General features: G+C 34.4%; 10 protein-coding genes across 10 annotated transcripts; 5 read left to right on the forward strand and 5 right to left on the reverse strand.

The window, feature by feature from the left end:
- Positions 1-33: 33 nt before the first annotated feature.
- BmR1_04g09587 (4-hydroxybenzoate octaprenyltransferase) lies at positions 34-1,083 on the reverse strand (the record flags this gene model as incomplete). Its single annotated transcript, XM_012795041.1, has 4 exons — positions 34-295; positions 316-597; positions 618-684; positions 705-1,083. 4 exons carry the CDS (start codon positions 1,081-1,083, stop codon positions 34-36), a joined length of 990 nt encoding a protein of 329 aa, XP_012650495.1.
- BmR1_04g09590 (4-hydroxybenzoate hexaprenyltransferase) lies at positions 1,073-5,507 on the reverse strand (the record flags this gene model as incomplete). The annotated part of the gene is given in 12 exon segments (XM_012795042.1): positions 1,073-1,464; positions 1,484-1,665; positions 1,689-2,003; positions 2,340-2,569; positions 3,138-3,599; positions 3,640-3,850; positions 3,870-4,072; positions 4,092-4,273; positions 4,594-4,959; positions 5,012-5,172; positions 5,195-5,395; positions 5,464-5,507. 12 exon segments carry the CDS (start codon positions 5,505-5,507, stop codon positions 1,073-1,075), a joined length of 2,949 nt encoding a protein of 982 aa, XP_012650496.1.
- Positions 5,508-7,002: 1,495 nt separating this feature from the next.
- BmR1_04g09605 (Protein PFF0380w) lies at positions 7,003-9,129 on the forward strand (the record flags this gene model as incomplete). Its single annotated transcript, XM_012795043.1, has 1 exon — positions 7,003-9,129. The coding sequence occupies one exon, from the start codon at positions 7,003-7,005 to the stop codon at positions 9,127-9,129; it is 2,127 nt and encodes a 708-aa protein (XP_012650497.1).
- BmR1_04g09610 (obg, GTP-binding protein) lies at positions 9,946-11,383 on the reverse strand (the record flags this gene model as incomplete). The annotated part of the gene is made up of 9 exons (XM_021482802.1): positions 9,946-9,995; positions 10,016-10,046; positions 10,067-10,096; positions 10,117-10,231; positions 10,308-10,609; positions 10,630-10,836; positions 10,857-11,048; positions 11,069-11,105; positions 11,265-11,383. The coding sequence occupies 9 exons, from the start codon at positions 11,381-11,383 to the stop codon at positions 9,946-9,948; spliced, it is 1,083 nt and encodes a 360-aa protein (XP_021337216.1).
- Positions 11,413-13,707, forward strand: BmR1_04g09615 (hypothetical protein; the record flags this gene model as incomplete). The annotated part of the gene is made up of 2 exons (XM_021482803.1): positions 11,413-13,554; positions 13,651-13,707. 2 exons carry the CDS (start codon positions 11,413-11,415, stop codon positions 13,705-13,707), a joined length of 2,199 nt encoding a protein of 732 aa, XP_021337958.1.
- BmR1_04g09620 (Atrazine degradation) lies at positions 13,849-14,433 on the forward strand (the record flags this gene model as incomplete). The annotated part of the gene is made up of 4 exons (XM_021482804.1): positions 13,849-13,977; positions 14,000-14,202; positions 14,278-14,375; positions 14,396-14,433. The coding sequence occupies 4 exons, from the start codon at positions 13,849-13,851 to the stop codon at positions 14,431-14,433; spliced, it is 468 nt and encodes a 155-aa protein (XP_021337959.1).
- Positions 14,497-15,052, reverse strand: BmR1_04g09625 (hypothetical protein; the record flags this gene model as incomplete). The annotated part of the gene is made up of 3 exons (XM_012795047.1): positions 14,497-14,575; positions 14,596-14,966; positions 14,987-15,052. 3 exons carry the CDS (start codon positions 15,050-15,052, stop codon positions 14,497-14,499), a joined length of 516 nt encoding a protein of 171 aa, XP_012650501.1.
- BmR1_04g09630 (hypothetical protein) lies at positions 15,215-15,793 on the forward strand (the record flags this gene model as incomplete). The annotated part of the gene is made up of 3 exons (XM_012795048.1): positions 15,215-15,305; positions 15,326-15,528; positions 15,551-15,793. 3 exons carry the CDS (start codon positions 15,215-15,217, stop codon positions 15,791-15,793), a joined length of 537 nt encoding a protein of 178 aa, XP_012650502.1.
- BmR1_04g09635 (DEAD/DEAH box helicase) lies at positions 15,942-19,745 on the reverse strand (the record flags this gene model as incomplete). The annotated part of the gene is made up of 1 exon (XM_012795049.2): positions 15,942-19,745. One exon carries the CDS (start codon positions 19,743-19,745, stop codon positions 15,942-15,944), a length of 3,804 nt encoding a protein of 1,267 aa, XP_012650503.2.
- Positions 20,006-21,886, forward strand: BmR1_04g09640 (POP1, ribonuclease P/MRP protein subunit POP1; the record flags this gene model as incomplete). Its single annotated transcript, XM_012795050.1, has 2 exons — positions 20,006-21,279; positions 21,322-21,886. The coding sequence occupies 2 exons, from the start codon at positions 20,006-20,008 to the stop codon at positions 21,884-21,886; spliced, it is 1,839 nt and encodes a 612-aa protein (XP_012650504.1).
- Positions 21,887-21,948: the final 62 nt, after the last annotated feature.

Raw genomic sequence — 21,948 nt, forward strand, 5'->3', positions numbered from 1 at the left:
TAAATCTACTAATGTCTCATATTGAAAAACCTTTCAAAGGTTTAATTTAAATGATTTCCCTAGAATAGATCCAATTAGAATTGAAATCCCTACTAAGTAATTCCGATCAAAAAACTTTTGGCAATCAGCAGGATTGTCCAAATTAGTTTTAATCAAATTCCTTATTAAATAACCCATAGCTCCAAGGGTCGAAACATAATATATTGGAGATAATTCTGCATAATATCCTGTGATGGCTAAATTAACCGCCATTTGTGTAGTTAACGCTCCAGATATTTGTTTAGTCTTTCCCCCCCTAAATTAAATAAATTCGACCATTTAAGTGCCGTAGATTTTAATTTTAAGTGCTCGTCGTGCATTTTGTCTTGATGCGCATAAATTGTGTCGTAAACTAATGTCCATAGGATACTAAATCCGTATAAACATATTGGTGAAATCCAGTTTCCTATAAAAAAAGTTCCACCTTTAATTGCAGTCCAGGCCATTATAATTCCAAAATTGAAAGAAGCACCCAGAAATACTTGGGGATGATATGTGTAGCGCTTCAAAAGTGGATATACTACGATCATAACTAGTGCTGAGAATCCCAATTTTATCCTAAATGCTATATTAATTACGTAGTTGGATCAAATTGAAATAGTAGAGCCAGGCATGAAGTTAAGCTTAATAATAGTGGAATTGATGCTAAATCAATTTAACTTTACCTTCATTTACAGATAATTCTCCAGAAGCAAGCGGTCTTGTTTTCGTCCTTGAGACATGTTTGTCAAATTTTCGGTCAAAAATATCATTAATAATACATCCAGCGGTACGGGACGTGATGCAACCCATAAATAGTAGTCCCATTTTATAAAGTTCATTTATTGTAATTTCATATGGGCAAGCTAGTACAGCACTGGTTAGTACCGGGCATGCCATCAAAATGATAGGGAATGGACGGTGGAGTCTTTGGAGTCTAAAATGGGCATTAAGTTTATTTAAAGTGAAAAAGTTAGAAAATGACTTTCTGGCAATTAATAGTGGTAGCTTTTGTGTTATCGGGGGTATAATTTCTCCACTGTTATAGATTATGTTACATTTCATAATGGCGCGTGGCCTGTTTAATTTTTGTATAGTACAATAATGCCTGCCAATAACACCTTTTATACTCATATTTTAATATCGCAGAAATTGGGATAAAATCGACCTTTACTGGCATAGGTTTTGTCAATAGGCTCTTCCTCCATTCTTTGCGCCCAATTTCAGTATCCAAATCATGAGCTACAACATCGCCCCCCAATACAGTACGTTTATCCCCTTTACTGCTAACATCTTTTCCCTTCTCATTTCCATCTCTGCCATTTATGCCTAAATTTATTTTCCCATATTTTTCCATTTCAGTGCCAATGCTAACTCCTCCACTATTCTTAACTTTAATCTTATTTCGATCTCCATCTTTGACCATTTTCCTAGTGATTACCCCGCCTACATTATATTATTATACCTAAACTCATAGAAAATGTTATATGAGTTCCAAATAAGTCAAATAGATTCATCCAGCCCTTAACTCCATCACACCCCTTCCACCCTGGTCTTTCCAAAAACGTCTCCATTTGACATCTTTTCTTTGCATTATTAAAGTTTTTCAATTTCCCAACTGCCTTTTTAAAACTTCTTGTCCAATCGCTATATATATAAGTGCTATTTACTTCAAACAATGTGTAGCTAATCCAGCCTGGAATAGTATGCAATAATTTTTTGATATATTTATTTCCTTAAATTCGCTTTTTAACAACTCCTCTTCCCTAGCGTAATTTGCTGATAGGGAGAATGTTCCAATTTTTAATTTCGGAGATAATTTTGCCTGCCCGCCTAATTCTAATAATCTTGAATAATCATCTAGATTTTTAATTTTCATGTTCTTAATTAATTTTTTTAACCTGTGATTCTCTTTTGCAATCAGATACTCTTCTGACCCATGCTCCTTTCCTATTCTCTTCGTTACTTTCCCCTGAAATTTTAGTCTGGATTACTATCGTTTTTATCGCTATCATCTATATCAAATTCGATTCTGCTAAATTTAATAATTGGATATCTATAACCAGGATCTACCCCGGAATCTAAATCTCCTTCTGGATTCCCGTATAAGATATTATATCCAGTGCCCAGATATTCTAAATCTAATTTCGAATACCTATAGCAGGTATAATAGGAATTGAATTAACTATAAATGCTACTATATTAATTAAATGAACTAGTTACAGTTGGGGGAGCTTAATATTGAAAAATAAAATGCCAATTTCATGTTCTTTAGTATAACTTGATTCATCATTCATCTGAGTCTTAAAATGGAGCTTTACGAAGAACAAATTATCCAAGAAGATATTCTATCACAATCGTGACAAATAAGGCTATTTGTCTCCATCAAATTCGTTAGTCCTATCAGAACATTCTCAATTTTATTACTAAAATCTTGCTGAAATGCAATTCCTAAATTATGATCTTCAGTACCTTTAGTAATGTTGGGGTATTCTAAGGGGCATTTCATAATTAAATTTTTATCAGCCTTCCCAACATAAGTCATTATTGGCTAAATAGTATAATTTTATTACCTCCCTTGATACCATATTACTATGTATACAAACTGCAAATACTACTCCAGTATTAAATTGTGACGGGAGATAGCATGTTTTTCTACCTTAAATGTTAAATTTGCACCAAACCTATTGGGCAAGAGATCATATTTTGCTCTTTATCCTTCCCCAAGAAATTGGCGGCAAATCCAAAGATGATCTTCATATGTTCAGGACATTTGGCATTTATCTATAATTAATTCAATTTAACTTTCTTAGCGCCATTTTTATTTGATATAATGACTTGTTCTAACTCATATTTCCACTCAAAATGGCATAGAATCCATACAAATGATTTTTCAACTTCCATAGATTCCTTCAAAAAACAACTCGTTCTTCATAAATTTAGCCACTCACTCCCCTCGATTACAAGCAATTGAAATTTCTACTTCATTGTCTGCATTTAATCCTAAAATAAATCCGATTAAAATTCCCATTCCATCGGGGCATGAAGCTCCTACATAGCATTTTCCGTTTTCTGACATTTGTTTAGATGTTTTTATCTAAATATAATGATTAAATTACTAAAGTTGACAATCCAATTTTTCCCTTGATGACCAAATTTTCCCCTAAACCATTATTTTGGTACCATTTAATATCTTGATAAAATTTCAATGCGATGTTGTAATCACGTTTTAATTTGGGATTATTTTCCCATAGTGCTTCGTCTAACGGAAGAAAATCGACTTTGATAGGAACTGGATTATTTGAAATTAAGTATGACCACTTTTCTAACCCTCCATCAACATCTAGGTTTGTTTCAGGTTCTGGACCCAATGTAAATTGAGTGATATCGAAATCTTGTGCGGTATTCCTATCTGAACTGTCTTCATTGGAATCTAAATTTACTGCAGAATTTTTTATTCCAAAAAATACACTATTTTTATATAAATATCTCGTTCTTTTTCTTGAATTAGAACTGCTTTCATATCTTTTTCTTGACAAATACTGTAACAAGCGTCCACCTGAATTATGGGCATGCTGATCCTTTGATAATTAGTTTTTAATAATTTGACGAATTTTTTACATTTAAATTGTATTTTGGCCCACCCATTGTTATTTTATTAGAAATGTGTGTTCCATAATCATTAAAAAATTTAATCCATGGTGTTAAACACGCATCACATTCTATCGAGTCTACAATATCTACATAATTTTCAGGTGTGCAATCCGTTTCATGGTGTGCAATACATTTTTCATTCAAATAATCAACAGAATCCTTAAAATTAGTTAGCAATCTAAATGGAATTTTAATACCTATTCATATCATCCAAACTAGCCGTGTAAATAGTACACAAATACTTTCTCATATACAATCCAGAACCTTTAGCAATTTTATCCTTCAATTTGTTCAAAATAATATTTTTTTCTTCTGAATTGTTGAACACGTCGCCGTATTGTTTTATATTATTATCGAGAAAACTTTCGTTTAATTGTTCTAGACTGACGATTTTAACATCCTACATTATATCATCAAACCTCTTTAAATACTTCACACATTGCATTGTTTCTAATTATAATAGCATCATCTTCATTTAATTTATTATTCTTTTCCATATTAAAGTTATTAATAATATTTAAAATTGGCCCTCTATAGCCTTGATCCCTTAATAATTGATTATCGTCAGTAGCATTGCCAGACATTACATCATAGCCACACCCTAAATATTCTATTTTATTATTTAGTTATCATACCAATATTAGGGTGTAATTTAGTTGTGTAAATATGGTTAATTGCAAATAAGCAATAAATTAATATGTAACAGTAAACCATTTGGATTATAATTATTATTAATAACTTATTATCTATCAGTAACTAAGATTTATCGTGTCATGTTCACGATTGATCCCCAAAACACAATTTAAATATTGTGCATTAAAGTTCAATAGTATAATTTGACAATAAATATGGAAATGAGCTATGAAAGCTATAAAAAAAATCTTTGAAAATTGAATAAATTACACTATTATTGCATTTCACTGGTAATAACTAATTTGTAATATTTTAGAGCCTTCCAATAATCAAGCTTCAAATTTCTACTAGGCAGCAACTCAGATAGTGGAGTTATATCAATTTTAATGGGCATTTGATTATTATGGACAGTTTTACTCCATTCTTTAAAGTTCTCATTATCTTCAAAGATAATACCAGCGTTACCCCCTGTTACATAATATGAATCTTTGTCTTCATTAGACTTCGATTCGTCATCATTGCTATTATTGTTTTTATATGATAAATCTGCTTTGGCTATCGATAAATCTAGTTTAGTAATACTAGAATATATTTCTTTAGTTTTTTTAAAATCATTTTTAACCCTTTTATTGACTACATGTATCAACTTTCCTCCTAGATAATTCAATGAAAACACCTAGAACAAGCCTGGTTGTGACATGTGTACCGAAGTTGTTGAAGAGATCAAACCAAGGTTTTATCCAATTTTTACAAATTTCACTTTCAATTTTGCCGTAGGAATCGTATTTACACTCAAAATCTGAATCAAAACCTTTAAATCCTTTTGGCAATTTTCTTATAGCATTTTTGAAAGAATCGACTAATAACCTAGGTTATAAAAAAAATTAACCATTTACGTGTAAGTATTAATCCAATTGAAGAAGATGCACATTGTGATTTATAAATCAAAGTAGTATAATTTTCATTTTTAATCATCCGCTCTAATTTTTTAAATTCGGAGTTATTAGTGAATCCAATAGGGCCTAGTGCTAACGAAGTGGTTACATCCTCAGAAACTATCTTTCTAAGTGTTCGGACAGAATCTATAATCCTAGACTACATTACATTTACAATGTCATTTGCATTTTCCCTAAAAGCTTACCATTTTATTTTCTCTACAAGCACAATCCCTCCTGCTCCATACTCCATCCGGCAGTATCCATTTTGGCACTGCATCGCTATTTTCTTCTAACTCAATAGATTTAGTATCATCATTAAAGGTAAATTCTAAAAGAGGAGACACGAAACCTGGATCAAGATTTGTATCTTTAGTACCAAACGGGAACGCCAAAACGGCATTATATCCTGCCCCTAGAAAATCTTAAATTATAACAACTAAACCTAAACCAGGGTAGATATTAATTTTGTTTCTATAGGCACTAAAAACTTTCTCTACAAAAATTTCTGAAATTATTGGGAAATAATTAATATTAAGAAACTTTAATTTTACCTTGGAATAACACGTAATATATGATCACCATTAATTTTTTCGGAATAAAATGAATGGATTCACCTAAATATATATGTGTCGTGAGTCAAAATCTAGGTGTGGATTGAAGCACTTATGTGGAATCATGCAGCGATGAAATTTCCTCAGTGCGGCCGTCATGCGACGGTGGAACATTAGTGACAAACTCCACAATTGGAATATTATTCTATTATTCATTTCAATTCATTTGTTAATTGTAAAATTTAGCGAAGTTAACAGATATCTAATAATTTTTGATGTTTAACAAACTCAATTGAGAAGGTAACAACATATTTGAATAAGCAATATATCATATTCATCCATATTACATTTATTATTTTTGCATAGCTAGTTAACGCTAGCGTTTGCTTTTCCAGTGGAAGGGTATATAGTTGCTCTTAGCTATTTCTTTCACGCTAAATAACATTTATAACTTTATATTGCGAATATTGCATGAATTGTATGTTAGAAATAAAGTTGATAATTGAAGCCCCGCCAATTTAAATCATTATACCAGTTTTATCGATTATATCAAGTAGAAATTCATAAACATAAGCTAACAAATAGGCTAGCCTCTGCAATACCTAAGTTTCACACATTCTACCGAATAGTCAGGTTAGTCAATCGCATAATTAAATGCACTTTGTTGTTATTATTGGTAAAATTAATTATTTATATTGTTATAAACATGAAATATACGTGAAATGTATAATTTTTCTACACATGGTTCCATATTTGGCAATTATCTATTTGTCAACAATTCATGCACCTATCATCAAAGAAACAAGTGCTAATCTTTATTTTAACACTAAAAATTTTAATAAATTATATTTCATGAAGAATAATGTCCCAAATAAATCTATACTCAACCAACCTACACATACTGATACTGGTGATGAAACGTTAATAAAATTTGGGTTTCCTCGTTGAAAATTATTTATATTTAATTTGTTTTTCAATGTTTTTGAGATGCAATATAATACAGATTATTTTCTGACATGAATTCTTATCAGATAAAATATAATTTCATGTAAATTTATGTCATTAAGGTATGATTTTATTCACCAGACAAGGATTAAAAACCGATTAATCAAAAGCCTATTCAACACCTTTATATTTACATATTTTAACTTCTACAGAAATTAATCACACATTCTATTAAACAAGATACCTAATGGGAATGAATTGAAATGACGTCTAATAACTTCTCATATAATCCTCTAAAAAATAATTTATACCAATATGAAATCAAACCAAGCTATGACATAAGATCATGCAAATGTTCTCAGAGATATAAGCAAAAATGCCAATGCTTTAAAATAAATACCTATTCAAACGGAAATAGCAACCCTTGGAATTCTTTCACTCCTAACCCTTCCGTTGAAAATATTACTCAAAAGTTAAAATCATTTGACTTGAAAAGCGATTCTACAATACATAAACAATTAGATTCAACAATTCGATTTAGAAATGAACCGTTTGAAAATAATATACCGTGGAATCCTTATGGAGTTGATAGAAATGGAGGATTTGATACTTTTGAATCATATCCAATTTCTCCAATATATTATTCCTTATGGGATAAGAATGAAAAATACAAAACACCAAGTAATTGTGACGTATGGGATGCGCCTTGGAATAATAATTTTGATACTGAAGCTCATGGTGCATTGAGATTGTGCGAAAAATTGAATTTAGAAACAACTGAGATAAATTATTTAGATTGGCATAATAAAGATGATTCGGAATGCAAATTAACAAGTTATAATGCGGAGGAAAAAAATTTTCAAGATAGCAACAATACCAATTACTTGAATGAAACTATACAGGATTATCAGAGCTTATCAAAGTCATTAACCAAGAATGAGAAGAATATGGAAAACTGTTTGTGTAATGGAAATGACATTTCTAGCCCTTTAGAAATTTCCAGGCCTTGTAATTCACCTGAATTCTCTAATCAAGAGGGGGATAATTGCGATCAGAACGAAAAGTCTTATAGGTGTTGCATCGCTCCTTTGAGGAGATATAACAACGGAAAGGTTGGCTATAGATTATCTCAAAATTATGTTCCAAATAAATCAAACAATCAACAATTTACCTTTCCGAAGATCGATTCATTGTTGGATTATCCTATATTCGCTTCTAGGGTAAATTGCGATGTAGGCACTACTGAGCGTCATGGCGGATTGACATGGAATAGGCATTCTAATAATGTTTTGTTGCCATATATAGAGAACACATGGTTAAAACATATGATAGATTCGTTGAAAGACAAGCCGGAATGGTACGAACGGTTTTTTAATAATCTTGAAAAATGCCTCAAAGATGCGGTTACATTCCTTTACAGACAAGGCATCAAACCATATTTGGGCGATGTTGCTAATCAAATGAAACGTTCTGTAGCAGATAATTTCTGGTCTGCTGCGGAAGTCGCATATGTTTCAATTAATTGTAAGGACATTGTGAAACTAAAAATAGAACTGAGAGTTAAGGGAGAGATGGGATGGGTGGTGTATTTGGCGCAGGAACCACCATGGTTTAAAGGATTTGTAAACACACATAGTACAATAGACAATTACTCTCCATACTATTGGAGGGCTTTAAATAAATTTTCAGTCGATATGGTATCGTATAATAACGCAAAAAATGGAGACATATCGACTGTTTTCAGTGGAGGACGGTATGCTTTTGCTGAGAGATTAAAAGAGCAAGTTGATGCTTTTAAGGATATGAGACTTGGGCAAGTGGTCCATTTGGTTCAGTTAGCTATATACAGTGGGATTTTTGTATATGCACAACGAATATTACTTCCCGTAACAGCCTGTGAAAAAACAGCGGAAGAATTATTCCCTAGGCAGAAGAAAGTTAGGTATCCAGTATGTATGTCTATTAGGGAGGTGGCTCATATTATATCATTATTGGTTGATCATAGAAGGAATGGCATGGTTCTTGCACAGCTCAAACAACAATTTATGTTACAATTTAATCGAGAACTAAATCCTATGTATTTTGGTTACAGGAAATTACAAAATCTACTACTATCGGAAACGTTTTCGGAAAATTACAATTTATTCGTCCCAATCGATAGTCCTCACAGAACACATCTACAAAACAAAAAATACCCTATACCAAACGGATGTAGAATATTTCAACAATCAAAACTAGCCTACGATCCAAAGAGATTTTGGACCCCTATGGATGACTGGTACGATCAGCTTCATGTCCTAAAAGGCGATAATATTATTGAAAATATGCCAATTGTTGTCGAAAATGTCATGAATTCACTCAATCTGGAACTGAATTTAGATAAGGAATAGAAATCGAACTAATTGACAGCATTACTTTGACAGTTTATTATATCACTATTTGACTGATTGGAATGTCACCGAAATTGGAAAATGATTAATGGATCTCTGCGGCATCTATCGTCATCATTATTATTATCATGTGTTGTAATAATGTTTTATTATAGAATTGGTTGAAAACGATCATATACATCTATAATTGACATTGATTAGCACTAGTATCGGTAACTTATTTGATCTGATGTAATAAATTCAGCTATCGCTTTATATTGTTACTATAATATAAATCCACATTAATACCATTAATTAATCTCCATCGCTATATCATCACAATAATTTTCATACGCACGCAAGTATTCGCGCGAAGTGATTATAATATGTGTACTTATTGTATATATTGATTTTAAACAATTTCATAATTTTGGATAGCTTAGTCATGTACAACATTATATTAAACCATTTTAATTCAATTCCTAGGAGTCTATATTTAGTAAATATTTCATTGTGGAATTATTACTGAATTATATCAATTTATGCTTCTTACCAATGTTTATGCCTTTTCATGCGAAAATGTGGATCATCCATTTGGATCAATTACATGATTTAGATACACTTGTTTACATACTATTATCACTCTAATGTAATTATTAGAAGCATTTGGGCATTACTCGACTTTTTAAAGCCAATAATCAAATATAATGAATTACTACACAAACCTAACAATTCAATACTAAACTTAATTACTTAATTAAATTGTTATATTTTCATAAGTATAGTTTTAAGGGATACGATAGATAATAATAATAATACACTAATAAATTTACAACTTCAGTTTATGTTCAACGACTCTACCATTTCCCTAATAAGATTGACCAAATCTTCATATTTTAAAATTTACCTGAGATCCCCAAATTTAAATATGCACTTGTCTGAATGGAAACATTCTTACCAATACTATTTTTGACGAAATGGATTGATCCTAAATACCTTAAAACTTACTGAAATAAACTTATCAATGACACTATAATCACCTTGCAAATCCATTTTTGTAAAAATTACAAAAAATGATTTGGCCAGCATTTCGCTATTATAATCTTTAACCAAAATTTTTAATCTAAATCATAAACTTTAATTTATAAGTTACAAAGAAGACAATGACCCTATACATATTGAATATCTAGCATTAATACCTTTGCAAATCTTTAACATTATCAATTACATATGCAATAATTTCTGTTCGTTCCAGATGTTCTAGTGTAGAAGTTGACCCATCTGTCGCACCAGGTAGATCTGCAACTTTTATGCTCTTTCCATCGGAAAATTTCAGTGTTCCAATACATGGTTGCGTTGTTGTATATGGGAAATTAGCTACTCTGGGATTTGCACGAGATATACAAGATAAAAGTGTTGATTTACCAACATTTGGATAACCAAATAATCCAACTTCTGCTATACATTCAAGTTCGAAATCAAACACACATTTCTCGCCAGTCTACATAAATGAGTTCATACCTCTCCACGTTCACAATCATGTGGGTTTAAAACATCATTGCCCCTCCCCCCTTTCCCTCCTTTACACAACAATACTTTTTCTTCTCTAATATACCCTGAAAAAACCCTATCAACGGAATCCCCATTTTCTACAATTTTATAAATCAAAGTACCAATTGGTACTTGCAAGATGATATCTTCTCCATTGTCTCCTGAACAATTCGAACCCTGATGAAAAATAATTATACCTTTCCCTTAATTCCATTATATCCAACTACAGTTCCTGGCAATTTGAAAAGTTTTGCTTGCCTATTGCCAATTGCAAATATTGAAGATCCTCTCCCTCCTGCACCTCCGTTAGGCAACCCGGGCCCGATCCTTTTATGAGATCCATGAGCTCTATAAGATACAATTCCATCTCCGCCATTACCTGCAATTATCTAAATTTTATATAATAAACCTTAATCCTTCTATAGTCGACGATACCCCTCGAGTATCTATGTCACAATGCATATAACGATTACATCCGCAATTTCAATATATATTCAATTAGAGCAAATAAATAGTAATAAAATGAATGAGATTTCACAAAAATATGTGAAATATTAACAGAGTAGCTATAAAATCGGTGTGTGATAACACGCCCGTATACAAACCTTTCATTGTGTAAGAATATCCTAACTATATCTAAGAAATAGCATCTTTTAGAACTCTTAAAACTTGTGTCAAAATATTGAAAATTAGTATTGCGATGCTTGACACATTTAAATAACATACAGTAGTAAATGTGTGGGACGCTAGTTTATGCTACACCTCACCTACACATTATTACTAACATACCTAACAAGTAGCAATTCCTTGGCAAATGGTTTAAAGAATAGATTTATATACCAAATAGAGTATGGATTCTTAATCCCCCAAAGTAAAATCAGTTGCAAATCACCCTTTTATTGCTCACATGATAAACCTTCCAGCGAAAATGATGAAGTTGGAACAGTAAATGACAACCTGAACATATATACAGATGGAGAAGATGAAATAAACTTTCCATCTGGCGAGGATGAAGGGCCTGGGTTAGACGAAGATCCATTAAAGAAATTAGGATTATACGGCATTGAACATGTGAAATTGTCCGAAGAAGATGAAATTGAATTACAAAAGATTTTAGATAAACACATTGAATTACATAAATCTGAATTTGAGTGTTCGGAAACTCAAGGTGATACTGAAGTTTTGAAGAAACAAATGCCAAAAAAATTTGATATCAATGCGTCAGATGACGAATTTGAAGTTGAAAATTATAATGGCAAATTACCAGATGAAGAAGAAATCGAGAATTATTTAGACCCCTTAAACCTTCGCAAAGCTGCACCAAAGGAGGAGTTTACCAAACGCATGATTGGGAGAACTTATAACCTCTTAAATATACCAGATGAGAAATACACAACACATTGCATCGACGGGGCTCGCAGGTTCTTATATTCTCTGCCTCTAGATGCATGGAATCAGAATGAAAAATTCATTTTGGACGAGTTTGTCAAGAGGAAGAGGATTAAAGATCAGGCTAACATTGAAGATACTAATGCTATTGATGTTATTTCTCCAGATGAATTGCTAAATTCATCACCATCATCAACGATAGGATTAACAAATTGTCATACGCACACTAATAATATAAATGATACTCCATATACAATGATAACATCGGTACCACAACACATTATCGAATATACTCACTATGATTTATTGAAAGATCTACGCGCCTTTAAACGCGGTAATTCGATCATAAATAGTATAGATGTATCTACACTAAATGACCCACTATTCATTAGGTTGAATGAAGACAATGTACCAATTGATACTGTTAATAATACGTTAAACAAACCCGCCGACTGCTACTTAAAATTAGTACCTGCTCCAAATACTGTAGCAGTTTACACGGTTTGGCCAACATCCACATTAAACTCCACAATATCGCAGGGAGAATTCATTGAAATTGAAGGCAATTATATGTTCAACACAGAAGATGAATCATTTAAATCATTTAATACCGATAACATCCCGAATGATGAAAAATACCGTTCCGCAATTATTCTTCTTGAAAATGAATTGGGAGGGGCACAAGATCATCGTATTCGCGATTTAGCTGATGAATTATCTTGCATCAGCAGATTTCCAATATTCATTCCACAAATAACATCACAATCTCATCAATCATTCCACGTGCTTGATAGATTAATCAAGAATATCCAGATACTGTACAAGATTGAAAGGATTTCACTAGTGTCATTTGGAAAATCTTCAAAGTTTGCACTGGATTACTGTTATGATAGGTTGAATGGCAAGGAGTATTTAAACAACAGTAGAGGCGTATTGACATTGTATGAGATTACAAAGCGTACAACTTATCCTTTAAATCTAAACATATTTGATTCAGGCGATTTCTACGATAAGTTAGAAGACGCAAGAGAGATTGAAAGAGCGCAACGATTGAATCCCGTCAGATCTATTAAGGATATTTTACAATGTTTAGTTTTTTGGGATGCAAGAAACATCAATTTGGATAAAGCGCTATCCTTAGGAACACCACTGTTAAATATAATTTCCGGGAATCCGATTGCGAATTCTGATGGGCTAAGTGTGGGAATGGAGATGCTGAAAAGTTGGAAAGATATAGAAAATTTGGGTTATATTGTGAACTGTGAAGTTAAAACTGATATTGATATTTTTAACATTTTGAGACCTAAAGGCAAAATTATTTATAATTTCAAAGATACCGCGACTCAAAATCAACAGGACGGCATGAATGATGTATATAAGACGGGGGATAATAAAAAAAATTACAACCAAAGTGACATGGGCACTGCATTTAAGATAGTATCATTTAGGGGGAGAAATTCGCCAATTTATCTATTACCACATCTTGCTGAGGATGATGACATAAAGGTAGGCATTTTGGAAAGTGTTTTACACTTGCATCATGAAAAAAATTGTTTTGATAAAAAATTGTATTTCAAAAATTTTAAAAATATCAATATTTAGGAGTACAACCAGGCGCTCATATACGTTTACCAATGGATTCTACACTATACGGAATAATCGCTATAATAACAGATAGTAATCGACACTTTAAAACGCTCATATAATCCAATAAAAAGTTAGAGCAAGAAATTAAAAAAATTAACACACTAGTTATGTAATATTAGTATACCACTATATGTGTAACATGTAGAGTGTCAGATGGACATAGCTATGAGCGAAGCTAGATACGCGTTAGATGCCGGCGAAGTACCAGTCGGTTGCTGTATATTAGACAAAAATAGTAATTTAATTGCAAAAGCGTCAAATAACACCAATCGTTCAGGCAATGTTAGTTCAATGTACATTTTAGGCCACCGAACATTGTGAGATGATAGTTTTACGGCGCATATTAGCTTCCAAAATCGATGCTTCAAAATGCGTATTATATGTAACGTGCGAACCATGCATTATGTGCGTTTCTGCATTGCAAGAATGTGGAATTGGAAAGGTTGTATATGGATGTCCCAATCCAAGATTTGGCGGCTGCGGTTCAGTACTAACTGTACATAAAGGGTAGGCACAGGTTTACACATTGCATAATTATGCAATTATATAGAATTATTATTAAAATAAAATTCTATAATTTAGCTATGGAAGATTTCCGCCCTTACAAGTGGAACCTGGGGTGATGGCCAAGGAAGCGGTGGAGATGTTACAGGAATTTTACTCAACAGGTAACCCAAGAGGTAGGATTGCATCAACTCAGCGCCTGAAAATAAACGTAAGAGACCCCTAAAACTCTAGCCAATGGCAATCAATTGAAAACAAACAATTACTTTTAGTCTTAATTAATGATTAGATTGATGATTACTTAAATTTACTAGATCCATGTTTACAGGCGTTTACGATATTGTCGGCAATCTTATCCCAGCCCTTGGTAACATTACTAAATAAGAAGCAACTCACCCATCTTCATAGAAAAGAGCCCCTAGAGGTACCCTTTCAACTCGATTTGGGTCAAATGTTCCGTTATACGGGTAAATAGAGTATATAAATTCACCACTGATTACATCAACATAGGTGTATACGTTAAATTTGTGACGTTTGTAAGCCACAACAAATGCTGATTTACTGTATACTATATTTTCCAGTACAAACGCTACACTCTGTGATGCAAAATATAGGATTACTGATGAAAGTAATAAGAAATGAAAATTTTCAGGTAAATATTTATATACTATACCCGCTAGACCAGATAGTGTTGAAATTGAATATATTGCTATGCGGTAATTCGATAAGGTTTGATCAATTTCAACTCCAAGACCATTTTCCAGCAACTAAATTAATTAATGTTAACTTGTGTCAAGTGCAGATTAGATATCTTTGTTAACTGGATGTCAGAATACAAATTTTCTACGCGCATTAGGACACAACACTAAACAACGTAGCAATCACGTTAGTGGCGATAGCACCATATTATGTTATATGGGTTTAGTATAATCTTCTGGTGGCAAACATAATTAGTTATTATTGTCATGCTAGCGAATTGCTAATCTATTAAGCGTCTAGCATTTAGTTTCATGCAATGGGCAACAACATATCGTGCCTAACACTCTCTGGCATTTCACTCTCCCTACCATCTGACTATGACATACTCGAAGTTAAATCCCAAAGGGGTAACCATTATCCAATTTAGACGATTTTTTACAGTACAGAGAGGAGCTGGAGAGACAAGTAGAATTTTTCAAAGCTAAATTGACAGAGCACCTAAAGAATGACGACAAAAAAAACGCCAAATATGCCTACTGCAACAAAAAGATAAATGAAGAACTACTGGCACTAGTAGACTCATCTATATTGGAAATCTTAAATCTACTATCGGAAATCGAACACAAAAGGGTGAGTTAACCATATCATGCAGTTGTATCGTAATGTTATTGGTACAATTACAAATGGAGTTGACACGATCAAAAAGATCAACTACGCCATCGCTTGTCAATGGGCGATTAATGATGATTATAAGGCCATCACGATGCTGATCAATGAAATGCCAGAACTTTTTAGCGATCTGCGTAATTACATAGAATCTGATAATCTTGATGCAGAAGAGTTAGATACTCCCACCCCAATTAAATTTGATCACTCCGGGATTAACACGGACTAAATCGATCCCACTCAACCAATACTACTCCGCATTATATGCGACTTTAATATAAGTGTAGTACGACTTTTTACCCAATTACATAGACATCACAATCGGTCATCATATTGCTGGTATAATCCAATGTAACAAAATTGCAGATTCTATTGAATTAGATCAACACGCACTGCCTAATACGCTTCGCTCGCATATCCCTATCCCCAATTGTCCTTTTAAAACCTCCCAAGCTCAATTTTCGATCAACCGCACCACTAATCTTAGCATCACTGACACTAGTATTATCTTTAGTCGGGCCCATTTTGTGCGATCTAAGCAATGAAAGTAGATGCCTGGTGATTTTCAAATGCTTCTTAACTAATTTCTTGGTAAGCATGAGATTGCGTTCATGAGTTTTGTAGTTGTAGTTGGTACCTGGGTGTTGAATTATTCTGGCCATAGCCTTCCTAATGGGCGCCTCTTTATTCATACTGGGAAACCTCTGCCTTTTCCATCCTGGCATCAGAAACTTATGCTGCAACTTGTGCTTAAGCCTTATAGCTCTATTCCACCTTTTAATCAATTTCAGCTTATGCAAAAGCACCCTGAAAATCCTACGTCTCCTCCTATATTCGTGCTCCAGTGATAATCGTACGCTCCTTCTCTTCCTAGGGTTAGCCTCCTTGTCGTGAAGCCTGGATATTATGCTGTAGATGTCAAAACTGCCATCTCCTTCAATCTCAGCTCGTCGTATCTCGTTTAGTATCTTGAAATAGCCACCACTCTGGGTCAGGTAGCGTAAACGGCCAGTTAGTGGATTGTATGCAGATTTGTGCCGTGACAATCCCTTCAGTGGCAAATTGGCCTTGATTGACCGGCTAATTCCAAGGGCCAAATACTTTGACTTGTAATCTATTAGTGAAGTCATACGGCCGCCATCAACCCCTCTACAACGGTTTGCCCGGATTATGTAATCAATCCAACTCTTGGGGAAGTCAAAATTTATTACGCTTATTGGATTGCTATTGTTGCCGTAAAAATTCAGTCCCCTAGCCTGGGTAGTAACTAACAGCCCACCTTCATTGCAAAACCTCTCATAATTGTGCTTGCGCTGCAATAAAGGCACTTCGCCATAGAAACCCATGGCATCAAACCCAACTTCCACTAGCGAGTGTAGCACAGCACGGCAACTTGAAATTGTATTGCAGAAAATAATACATTTGTGATTCTGTTGTAACCTATCCCTCCCCCACCTAAGCTCGTCGATCAGCATGCCTATTTTGTCCCTACCGCCCCTAACTCCCTTCATCAGAAATTGGTGCATAGAACCACTAGGCCCCTTGTGCAAGGAATTATCATATACGCAGGTCGTATTACCAAAGTATTTGGCGAATTTATCTGCAAGTTGTACAAATTGTGGATGCTGGTATGCGTTCCAAGGAGCCGCGGATATAAGCTGGAAGCTCGGAATCATTTTAAACAAAGCTTCCAGCTCATCAGAGTAGCCCCCTGCTATTAATTCATCAACCTCATCAAGCACTACATACCTCACGTTGTATAGGCGTATATTGTTCTTAGTTATCGAGTGCCGCAGTACTCTGGCTGGAGTACCTATTACCACATCCACCAGCTTGTTGTTATCCTTCCGCTGCTTCCCAAACCATCTGCCACCAGCCAAACACTCAGTACTAATCTTTTCAATGTGCCCAATGGACTTGTATACACTAAGCGTTTCATTGCACAATTCCCTACTAGGGGCTAGGACTAACATTCTTGGCCTCATACGCTGCCTTACCGTCCAATCCCTTTGCTCATCTGCTTTTAGGCGCTGGATTAGAGGTAAAGCCGCCGCCAAAGTTTTCCCGTATCCTCCGCACATGAACACATTTTTGCCGCTAAGTATCATAGGTATAGCTTCCTTTTGAATCCCTGTGGGTTCATCGCCAACAATACACTTAGCCACTGTTGCAAGCGAGTCATTTAATAGCTTTCTCCACTCTGACACTTTTCCCAACTCTAAAAGTTGACCCTGAGATTCCATGCACTCAGGGAGGGCACATAAACTAAATTTATCACGTACACCATGATTTCCACTAGTACCCTTTTCATATCCGTAATTTTCAACAGGCTGGCTCCCACTGTCCAATGGTATGGATGGCACAGGTAAATCGTTATTTAAATGTTTAGTGGGGTTATGTGATTGAGATGGATAGCTAGAATTTGACTGATTTACAATATTTACCACGGGCGCATCTAAATAGGTTGTAGAATCGCATGATGTGCTTGATAAGGCGTCGAGCGAGAAATTTTCTTCACTTGAGACATTAGTTTCACCATCTATATCACAAACTTCATTATTATGGTCGAAATCATCGATTTTTGGCATCGGACAATCCGAATAAATGAACTGTGTTCGTGGCTCCGCCTCTATAACCTCTATTAGCTTAGCCTCTACCCTATTTAGGGTCTCTTGGTCTGCCAGCTCAATCTGTTGCATTGACTGAATCGGTCCCACTATCCCCTCAACTCGAAGACCCTTAATTCTATCAAAAAAGTTGCCAATCAGGCTTATTTGGTCATCCATACTTTCAAAAGCACTATTGATATTACTGTCACCAATACTAGCATCAGTGTCGGTCGATGAGAGTGACTTTTGTACCAGATCGTACAGTGAATCCAATGACAGCTTGGATAGTCTACTCTGCATCCGATACCTACTAATCAGCTTCTGCTGAAACTCACGACTGCCATAGTTAAAGTTATCTGAATGCAGTAACATTTGCATTAAACATGTTCTTGTTGGATATAAAGGCATGTAGCCGCCGCCAAATCCCAAGATTGCCAGTTCTCTAGGTTTAAAATTGACGTAAGAGGAATTAGCAAACCCATTTGACCCCTTTTTAAACCTAAGCCGACTAGTGGCAACCACAGCCAATTTTCTTAGGGAATTTATATTTACCTTGTCCAGTAGTTCTGGATTTGAAACTTCCGGGAGCACTGAATAGGCGGACTCAAGAAACCCGATTAATTCATCAGTTGTAAAATTTTTTTTGAACAAATCTACCAGCAATTCAAGTTTTTTGCAGTTAAATGATCTCCTAAGAAGCCGTTTTTGCATCCATTCATAGGCAGCACTACCAGTAATTGATGGAGTTGCCCATATAAGTGGCGCTAAAATTGTTTGGAAAAGTGAAGATATTGCTTCATCCGACAACTTTTCCAATAATCTTCGAGAGCGCCTTTTGATAAAATCGCTGGAAATCCACTTTTTTAACAGACGCAAGGCGTCTATCATGTTCTTCCTGTCAAAAAGTCCCCAGTGATAATCACTGGTACCAAGAATCCAATCGGCAGATAGCCAATCAGTGGACCCTGGTAATAGTGAAAAATTTATTAACAGTGCCTTAATAAGTTGCTGTTTCAACGGTGTGGGCTTTAGGGTTACAATTACAGTAGCAAATGCTTCCGCCGCTAATAGCCAAAGTTGCTCACGCTCAATACGAGTACCCGCATTACCAATGTTTTGAAATGGCGGCAAATCGCAATAGTATTTTGTCGCTTCTATCAAATTCTGTCGTGCAACATCAACTGTAACATCAATATCGCCAATTTGCTGAAAAATGCCTCTAAGATGTGCGATGACTTCATTGGTGTTTGGGCCAAAAAAATCCACCAAAAAACCCCCAACTTGCTGTTCCATATCTACGTTGTACAGTTTTCTAGCCTTTCTAGCCTCTTGAGCTGCAAAAAATAGCAATATCCTCTCCTTTGGCAAGACATCTTTATTAATATTTAAGTGCAGCGTTGGGTTTATCGAATTTCCAGTATCAGATTGTGTAGTTTGTGCAAGCGAACTGAGTTGTGTAAATTTGTAACCTACAAAATTTGTATTTTTGTGGAAATTACTATATTTTACGAGCGGAATAAAAGAGAATACCATGTTTGCGATAAGAACCACCAGGAGCAGGCGTTTATACATCCATCACAGCTCTTTCTTAATTAATAATTAGGGCATTTAACTAAACATTTTTGCTAAAATTTTAATATAATTAAAAAATTTCGAGAAATCCAAGACTTATTACATTGATATTATTTTCGACAACTGAATGTCTAGTAGATTCCACACCCTATAACACCAGAATCGTGTCATTCAGCGGGTTAAAAAATTTTCACTCAATCATTCAAAATGATATGCAAAATCATTAGAAATGGAGTTTCTAAATTATTAATGTTGCCGCAATGAAATACCCAGATGTACCGCTAATAACATCCTCATCTGCCTCCTCAGTAGACCAGGTGGAGGTCATAAATGTAGCACGGTTAATAGAAGCCAGGAAACAAGATATATTTGAGTTCCTAAATACACTTGCTGAGGGTAGGAAACACAACAGGTCGTTTCAGAAATTACCGTATCATCAAAGGAGACGTGCAATGTCACGCAATCCATTTCGAGTACCCAAGAGATTTCGTTTACCAATTGTAATTGACTTATTGGCAGGAAGAAATCATAAGAGGCGTCTTGGTAGGGTTAAATGGAGGAAAGATTTGAGAGTTAGGCGGTTTGGGGAGAATAAATGGTTAACAACCCATATCTTTCACGCAAAGAGATTCAAAATGGTCAATATTTGGGGATACAGATTAGCTGAAACCCCTACACTCAAGTGTCAAAGGAAAATTTATCGGTCGCTTAATGCATCAAACGGCTGTTTGCTTTATGATAAATCCTATTTCACCATTTACGGCAACAGCAGTTCTGTCAATAAGGGTTTTGCCTCGTTAAAGCCACTAATAAAACGTAAAACTGTACTATTTTATGATCAAAATGGAATTCTTGTTTCTCCAATTCACATAATGCACTCTGCCAATGATTGTGACTTGGCCGTGTCGATCCACCCAGCTGCCAAAACACAATTTTTAAATTGCATCAGCGCCAATCAAAAAAATTCCGATAAAAAGGACACAAATAACATATACAATTCATCATTACACAAGTTGTTTGATTATGTTGTTACCGCAGAAATAAGGGATATATCACATTTTGAGCTCTTAGGCCCCCAATCTCTTAATATAATGTGCAAAACACTTAAATTGACAGAGTTTAATGAAAATGATTATTTTACGAGTGAAGGCTGTAGTGTTCCGAAGAATTCGTGCAATGGCACGATATTTCACCTTAAAATTGGTTTACCAGACTGCGCATTCAAGAAATTTGATTCCGTTGAGGCAGAACAACTCATTGCCAAATCCATAAAATATACTCACATTTTGACTAAAACTAAAAAAAATAAGATAAACCGTGCCATTTTGGAGAGGGAAAAATTGAAACTACAGAATCTAAGCTCACATGATCCATATATAACAAGCCAAAAAGATGCGTATCTAGAAAATGAATCAAAAGCAGAAAATATTATTACATTTGAAGCAATTGTAATCACACGTCATTTAATATCAAGTTTTAGACCATATAAACGTGTTTCTGGATTTGATTTACTTGTCCCATCCCAAATTTCTAGGTAAGTATCCACTAAATACACAATTAAAGAATTGTAACGTAGATACGTGTGGAACAGGCTATATAAAAATGGAGGGTTGCCAATTGGCCTAGAGGAGAGACGAAAGATCTATTTGGAACTGGGCCAGCCTATTTTTCCAGAAGATTTCCCGGAAACCATGGCAGGGCACCAGTACCACAATGCTAGAGACCAGGAAAGGAGAAATCAATTTCTAAAGATGAACACTAGGTATAGGCCAAATTATATAAAATTAAACATAGTAGAACCTCTTTCTACTATAAATCTGATGTCCTTACTCTCTAACAAATGCGACAACTTTACTACATCAAAGTTCATGCATGCTATAATAACAAGTATCAAACGATGCGTGCCTAAGGAGATGTGTAGGATTTACCTAGTGCCACATGAAGGAAATATGGGTTATAATGAAGTGGGATTTGTTATATCTGGTTATAATACCTTCACCAAGGGGAAGGGATTTGCCAAGTGTCTAATTTTACGTAGTACAACTACAGAGAATTGTAAATTCGTGGCAAAAAATATAAACTCGAGACATTACTTCCCTATTGAAATACAGGTGATACAGTTCAACCATTTTATAGACTAACAGAGGTCATCAATTATAATTTTAGCGAATTACATGTTGTTTTGAGGAATTATATTTTAAAT

Source organism: Babesia microti, chromosome IV (assembly GCF_000691945.2).
Source record: "Babesia microti strain RI chromosome IV, complete genome".
Taxonomy (NCBI): domain Eukaryota; phylum Apicomplexa; class Aconoidasida; order Piroplasmida; family Babesiidae; genus Babesia; species Babesia microti.